Source organism: Micropterus dolomieu, linkage group LG04, assembly GCF_021292245.1.
Source record: "Micropterus dolomieu isolate WLL.071019.BEF.003 ecotype Adirondacks linkage group LG04, ASM2129224v1, whole genome shotgun sequence".
NCBI lineage: Eukaryota > Metazoa > Chordata > Actinopteri > Centrarchiformes > Centrarchidae > Micropterus > Micropterus dolomieu.
Genome location: NC_060153.1, coordinates 3,825,911 through 3,833,836, shown reverse-complemented (window position 1 = coordinate 3,833,836; position 7,926 = coordinate 3,825,911). Strand labels below are relative to the sequence as shown.

Here is a 7,926-nt window from a genome sequence, read left to right as displayed (position 1 = left end):
CACAGGAAAAAACTGGACCATGCAGAGGGACAATATTTTAGGCCCATGCAGTAGTTTACCTTTTGTGGCTGTCTTGCGCTGTCTGAGGCTTGAACAGTAAAGGGGCACTCATTGCAACAACAAAAATGTCTTCCTTTACAAAAATTACAAGCAATTTGTAAATTGCTTTTGTTTAATTACAGCAATGAGCTAGTTTTATGGTGTCAGATTAAGCTCAGTGCTTTATGAAAAACTGTAATTGAAACACACACACACAGACACACAGAGTAGGGGTTTCATTTAAACTAATGTTACTAGTGAAATGTCTTCTAGCCAAGGTTAAGTATGTGCTCACTTACAAGACAAATCAAGCGTAGTATAAGTTCACTCAGGAAGACTGACATTCTTCATGCTTACTCTATTATTTACTCTCCCTCTCTCTGGCTTCCAACTCATCAGCTAACTTAAGGTTTTCAGTCATTCGGTTAAACCATTCAGATTTTGATACGACATTCGTGATGCAAGCCAATCAGCTCATTGTTGTCAAATTTTTAAAACAGTTCCTTTCTCTGCTGTTGGCAGCTGTCATTTTAGTGTCAGATCGATGCAACCCATCTCCACCCCATTCACTGCTGGACACAACCAGTCTTCCCAGTTGGTCCTTCCTGTGAGCCCATCAAAGTCCCGCTCCACATCTCATCCATCCAAATCTTCAGCCATTTCTCCACACCCCTTCACCATCACCACCAGTGTACAGTCTATGGCATCACTGCCCCCTTAAAATATATCCTGATCATGTTTAATTGCCAAACGCTCTTCACTTTCTTCAACCTTCCTATTGTGCACGTCAATGTCAATAAATTAATTAGATCATTCTTTAAGCATCTCTGCAAAACCTCTCCTGAATTAAATTTTGCCTTCGGTTTACAAATGTTTCGCACTACACATAACTGTTTTAAAAGAAAACCTGTTTACATCAACACTCTTTGAAAAAATTAAACATTTAAAAAAAAAAAGTAATTCCATTTAATGTGAATTTGAGGAATTAATATTTTCCCAAGAAAAATAAAATAGGGAAGATAGTAAAGCCGTTTACTTGTTCTGAACCTGACTGATGAAATTCCTTATGGACTTAACATCATTGGCACAGTTACTGAGCACATAGTGCCAGACTTTCTTTTTTGTAATGTAGCCCCTGGCTTACAAAGAGAATTACGATAACTTCTGTTTTTACACCCTCTTTTGGAAACAGAATGACGGTGCTACAGTAGAATATGATTGAGCAGCTTCATAGTAGCATTGTTTAAAGCCCTACTGTGTATGATCTCCTCGGGTATAATAAAGATGGATTCATTGTAAGAATGTCTCAGTATCTCAGTAACACTTTGAGGTAATTGTGCCTTAACATATGTAATACATGAAAGTGAGTGGCAACCACTTTTCAGCGAATCAGTGAGACGTGTGCCAAAGTGGTGATAATACTGATAGATTAATGGGACCGAACTGCTCCTCATGGCCATGGCAAACTGAATCAAATTGGATTTAAAAAGCTAAAGAATGCCTTAACTAGAACAGTGTTATATCAGTCTGAACCAAAATCTGGTGTCTGTAAAAGCAGAAAATTGGAATATGGATTTTGGGCATTAAGTTGGCCAAAATGACTGGGCCAGGCTGGCCGCACTTAGGCACCTCTTAAGCCTCTTTTTGAGCTTGGAAAAACCCTCAGACTGACAAAGTGTAAAAAGCATCATTTAAGGTAACAGCTAAGCCTCCTAGGAAGCTGGAAATGTTCTCACTCTCAAAGAGCCACATGTTGTGCTTAATACTAATCAAGCTAATTCAAAAGCATACTATTCAGATAGACACAGTGGGGGGTTACAATCCAAAATGAAACATCCACCATCTTGAAAGCCTTAAGCTTTCAACTGAAAGATGAATGCTAACATCAAAGAAGAGCATGTCTTGTGCATCTTTTAACAATGTTCTCTGACAATCGATATTGAGGATATATTATTTGCTTTTAAAATTAAGCACTAATCAACATGTTTATTAATGAATCAAATCACTACTGTATGTGCCATGTTAAAAGACGTTACTTGAAACCACATGATGATGAAACCACAGAGAATGATAACCCAACTCTGCATTTCCTCACAGCTCTATAGAGCGTTTTAGCATCTGTTTCGATTTTCCATCTCTGCACTCTCGTCAACCTCATTTCCAGACACATCAGGCAGAATAAATCAAGTGTGTGCTACCTGCTCGGCACCACACGGCAGTTAGAGACTAGCTAATAAACACAGTGGAGCATTTCGCAGCTAAAAGCCAGATATTTCACTCAGGAGTAGACCAAAACACAGCTAAAAAGGAGTGAATATTGGACTTACATTCAGTAGCTGGCTACATCTCAAAATTAATGCTAATGTTGTGCTGTGTCTGCTGGATGTGTAAATAAGCAATTCCTTACTAACACATTCACCATTAGGGCTGCAGCTAATTATTATTTTTGTTTATTAATCCTAATACATTGTTCATGCGTGGGGACAAAAGGTAAACAGGATTTGCAGTGCAGTCTTGCTGCCGTCTTGACAAAGCTTTCAACAAAAGCTTTTGAATTTACAGAGCTTACAGAACTTCACATTGTTGAGGGTCTTTCTGAAATACTTCATCAGAGACGGAGTTTTCCAGTTTTCCAATTACTTTGATGAGTCGCCCCAGCCCTATTTACCATAACAACTTTTAGAAGTGAAAATATGTCAATGTTGTGTTTACAGCTTGTTATGCTACCACCAAGTGGCCAAAAATTTGAATTAATGCAGCTTTAAGAATACTTTATTTGCCATGATCCCTAATCCTAACCAAGCAGTTTTAATAGTCAACTTGAGGTGTTTTATGCCTGTTTATTATGTTGCTTAGGTGGATGGACTAAAAGCAACACATTTGGTCCTTAAGCAAATAAGGGAAATGACCAAACAGTACAGTTAGAAAATGATTTTACCTCTTCACAGATATTTCTGTTGGATCTTTCCCCCAATAATTAGCTTTCACTTGTTACTGTGAAAATATGATGGTCAATAAGGTCTGACTAACTGCTGATACAGGTCGATAAAAGTCATAAATTACCTAACATCCTTTAAACCTTTATCTCACCATCTGTCAACAAATAATGTTATCAATAATAGCGTTCTGCTAGGTCCAAAAAGATTTGTGTGAACAAAATGGTATAAAAGGCTACACTGAATAAGATCTTAAAGGCAACATAATACAAAACAAAACTCCTATTCTGCAATGTGTTACATTGACAAAAAAACTATATGACATAAAAACATTATACAACACCAAAGAGATTATAAAGAATAAAAGTTCAAAATTTTCATCGACCATCCAGCTGGTCTATCCATCTGCAAAAGACTGTTGACAGATTGATATAGAAACATGAAATGCTGCTTTTAATGCTTTTCATACTCAAGATGTATAGGTAGCAATTCCTTGGTTACAGCTCTGTTGTGCTTGTCATGTGTCTAAATCCACCATGAAACCACCTCTCAAGTAGGATCAAGATAATCCTGATTTTCAGCATCAAAACAATCTGCCTTTGAGTCATGTAAAACACAGATACAAGTTTTTAAAACTGATTAAAAGTAGGATTTGATTTTTAAAACCAAACCCTAGCCTGAGCAACGAAAAATATTATTTTTCAGGTTTGAAAAATAGAATTTTCAGATTTATTCGATCCGATTACACTAATCCTATCAGTAAAGTCTTGAAAAACTGGGCTGGAACTGGATAAGACTTATCTGGAATCTTGAGTAGACGGAAATACTTAAAACCCATTAAACATGATGCAGGTGTGTACCAGCTATAAACATTTAGTTATAGGCCCTTTGAATGTCAAACTGCTAATCAAAGCAATGTTAGTGTTAGCTGCAATGTGCAAGCTACTGGACTACTAGGCTGCAGCATCCACTCAGTATACGATAAATACCAATGTGGTGCACTTCCAGTTGTTGTGTTTTTGTTTTTTTATCTGAACTTGAAACCAGATTCTTCGTATTTCTTCCTACTGGAGGTTCACTGGTGATTAAAGAAACTTTAAAACTTTTTAATCTGGAGACATAAATAAATAGCTGTAAATCTAGATATATGTAGAAAGATTTTTCAAAATTAATAAGTGTTTAATCACTTATTTTAAGGCATGAAATGGTCAAATTTACATATGCAGAGAATCATCACAAATCAACAAATACTGCCAACTTCTTTCTAAAAATATCAGTTCAAAAACCTGTATTACTCAAACCCTACTTAATATCACTACGGCTCACTAACTCATTAAATGAGACCACCAACTGTGTTTTGATTAAATGATTAAACAGTGCACTTTCTTAAGAGGCGTTTGGGTTATTAACTTGTGCACTATCACACATCACTGTACAGAATATCAGCAGGGGTCAAATGACTCATTATCATATGTCACTCAGTCCTTTTCACTGGTAATTGCTAGGAACAGGAAAATGAAAACACAAATTTTCATCCCCTCAAGCCTCATGTGTGAGGCATTTGACCTGTGATTGTATGTACAAAGACAGCAACTGTGTGGGGCAGGGCATCGGTTTTTACATTATTCTAACAGTAGACAAGAAAAAGTGTTAAATGTTTTAACCACTGAGAGCCAAATGTAACTAAATTTTGGTGGTGGATGTCGTCAGAACAAGATTATCTGTCGAAATGCAGTATAGGCACAGTAGCAGGTTTAATTGACTTTAAAGAAAGCACTCACTCAGCACATGACAGCTAAAGCTAAAGGCCACGCCAGAGGCTTGGTGGCTACGCATAGGTTGACTATTAATGTTCTAGGCAGAACCACACCACCACAAATCTTATTTTCAAACATGTAGTTTGTCAACTTCAGTGGATAGTGAGCTCCAACCAAAAATACTGTGCAGATAAGGGGATTATTTGCCGTAGCTCTTATCTCAGGATATGTCAATACCTCCTTCAGGACAAATACAGCTACAATGCAGGGCAGGAGGTGCATATTCCACCCACAGCTTCTTTGGCTTTTCTCTTTTTTAAGCGTCTTTATAATTATTCTTCATAAGCTCTAGGTTGCAATCTTGTGTGTGTACTCCTACCTAAAATCCTCTATATGTTCACAGAAAAAGGAGTGGAAAAAAAGGAGAGGATATGAGGATTCAGTTTTATTCTAGTACATGTGACTCAAATGCCTTTAACAGAGCTACACAAAACAACATATCCAGTAGTACCATAAAATAACCTGAAAGACACCAGAGCAATATACTTATGGCTGAGTAATTATGTGTTATGTGACTATGTCACAGTAAATGCACAGTAAGAAGTGCAGTACTTTTTGATCACTTTTTTTTTTTTAACTTTGTATATTTTATGAAAAGAAAGAGATTTCTGCATGAATGCTTTCTGAATCTTCCCACCCTTGCAGGCGTATGTAGATTTTGGGCTATTTTTGGCCTCTAGCTCTAAAAATGACACTATTAAAAACCAAAACACTGAGGCCAAAAGGACACAGAGTACTTGGCTTGCTCACCTTTCAATTCAAGAAACCTCTCTGAATTTTTTAAGGCAATTGTGCTAAGCAGGATCACATGGGAGAAAGACACCTTTTTGATCTTTGTTACCAGCATAGGTAACCAGCCCACAGTATGAAAATCAGCAGTTCCACTTAGGTGCCATCCAAATAATCTCAAGAGGGGCATCTTGTTGATGGCAGCATAATAACATGTTGGGAACAGCACATTTAATGTGAGGCATTAAATAGCTTTAACTGCAGAGAAACAGAACAACACAGTCTCACTTCTGACTACGCTGACAAGCTGCTTTGAGACAATGAAGTCTGAACTACAGTACCTGCTTTGCCAACAATAGAGATGGTTCAGTGAACAGCTCAGTGAGACGCATCTCGACACATAATTTCAGCACTATGTCATGCTAGAACCAAAATGGGACTCAGAATATGCTATGCATCACATCACCCCGAGAATTTTTCATTTTTATGCTTTTCCTGTTGGGCTTTGTTACAGTCGTTGGTTAATAGTAGACACTGAGAGATGAAAGTACAATGCCCAACTGAGCAGGAAACACTCTAACAACTGAAAAAAAGTCAATTGAAAATTAGGCCTACTATAAAATACTGTTAAGGTTTTAAAGATGCTATGACATCACACCCAGAATTCATTGCAGCTTTGCACAAGATATTTATATTAATGAAGATAGCAACAGCTCTCGACATACACTGCTCCCCACTCTATTGCATTTATGCCCTACAGAGTTGATCTCCTTTTGTGTCATCCCACTATTCAAGAAAATAGGCTACTGCTGAACACATCCTCAGTCTCTCTCTCCCCAGTTCTCTACAACACCACAATGAGTCTGGCATGGCATGAATGATACATTTGCCCTAAATGATCATGATACATTTACAAACATAGCCTACACATAGATATGTCAGACTCTTATAGTCCCCCTCACCATGTAACATCTGTGTGTGTGTGTGTGTGTGTGTGTGTGTGTGTGTGTGTGTGTGATTGCTTCCATGTCCCTGAGAGGAGGAGAAGATACTTCGTGTGTCAGACTTGGCACGGGAAGCGGGATGAAAACGGAAGAAAATGTGTTTCTACAACGTGACTGCATTCAAAGCCTGAAAACTGTAATTTGAGATATGAATTCATTAGACTGCCTCTCATCAGTAGCCGGGCATAATGTGATGCAACAGCGCCGCTTAGCGTCGCACAGTGCCGAGTCTGATGCGCTCTGACTGTGTGTTTCTCCCCTGGCCGCGGTCCTTACCTTCTGTGTCACAAAGCGTGGCTGCTGCAGGTTTGCGGTCGCGGAGGTTTTGCGCCTTCTTCTTCTGAGTCCGTGCGATGAATGTTGAGTTTTACTGCCGTGGTGTGATGGCCAGTGCAGGCAGCCACCATGACCTGTCCGTTTACTGGCATTTTGGTTCCTTCTCACAGCGTCAGTGAAACCAGAGCAAAAGTGTTCAAACTTGATCTGAAAAAAAGAAAACAAAAATGCTATTGCTTATTGCATTGCATTAAACCCATCAAAAGCGCGGACTTGTTGAATTTGAGTCTGATCTATAAAAGGACGCGCGCCTACAGGCTGGTGCCTATATGAGCTATTAACATCATTACCCAATGTCATTATATTCGTCGTTACTCATAAGCATTTTAACAGTTTGAATTCAAATACCAGCTCATGACAAGTGTCTCTGTGTGTGTGTTTGTGTATGTGTGTGCGTGTGTTTCTTTTGGGAATGCTGAGACACGGGCTTTTTGGACAGAAAGCTTGCGTGACGAAAACACAAGTTAAATTCAAAGGTGAGATGGTGAACGGTGAGAAAAACAAAATAGTAGGCTTCTCTCTCTCTTTGTGTGTGTGTGGCACGGGGGGGGAGGGGGGGGGGGGGCGTTAAAAACAGCCTGTGGCTCCTTAGCGAATATTCCCCTCACGCTCCCCTCTCCGGTGCCGGGATCGTCTATGTAGGGCATGCAGCAGGTTGTGTGCCGGGGACTAGTGCTCGGACGAACGAAGGAGCGGAGAGAGGAAGGCAAAACCAGCCACCCCACCACCCGCCTCTGCTCCACTTTGAGAGGAGTGTGAGTGTGCGGCAGATATTAAAGCGCTGAACCCCGACAAATGCTGCCCAATTTCCGCATCACTCCCCATCAGGAGAGAGTTAGTTGTCAGCTAAGCCTTAAAACAAAACAAAACCAAACATAGCCTAGGCTGCTAATTAAAGCTTACCCCATTCCCGTGACACATCTCTCCAGGCGGCCAGGTGGAGATGACATTGCAGCCTGTTACTCCATTCGGGTGCCCTCGGCTTGAGTGGGAATCACATACGACTCTGTTCCGTCAAATTAATCCATCAATTTCTCCTCCATCCAGTCCCCCCCCCCCCCCCAC

The 7,926-nt window shown here is 39.6% G+C and overlaps 1 protein-coding gene across 4 annotated transcripts in view; it reads right to left on the bottom strand.

Annotated features, from left to right (window-relative positions):
* Positions 1–7,926, bottom strand: part of grin2ab (glutamate receptor, ionotropic, N-methyl D-aspartate 2A, b) — a 105,210-nt gene that overhangs the window by 90,818 nt on the left and 6,466 nt on the right. For 2 of the 4 annotated variants that reach the window (XM_046048146.1, XM_046048148.1), the window contains exons 1-2: positions 7,765–7,898; positions 6,802–7,008 (exon numbers count right to left, since the gene is read on the bottom strand). In XM_046048146.1, the coding sequence (XP_045904102.1) occupies positions 6,802–7,008; positions 7,765–7,782 (225 nt within the window). In that variant the 5' untranslated portion in view covers positions 7,783–7,898. Of the gene's footprint in view, positions 1–6,801; positions 7,009–7,764; positions 7,899–7,926 lie in introns of those variants that run through there. The other 2 variants (XM_046048149.1, XM_046048150.1) reach the window with 1 other exon arrangement.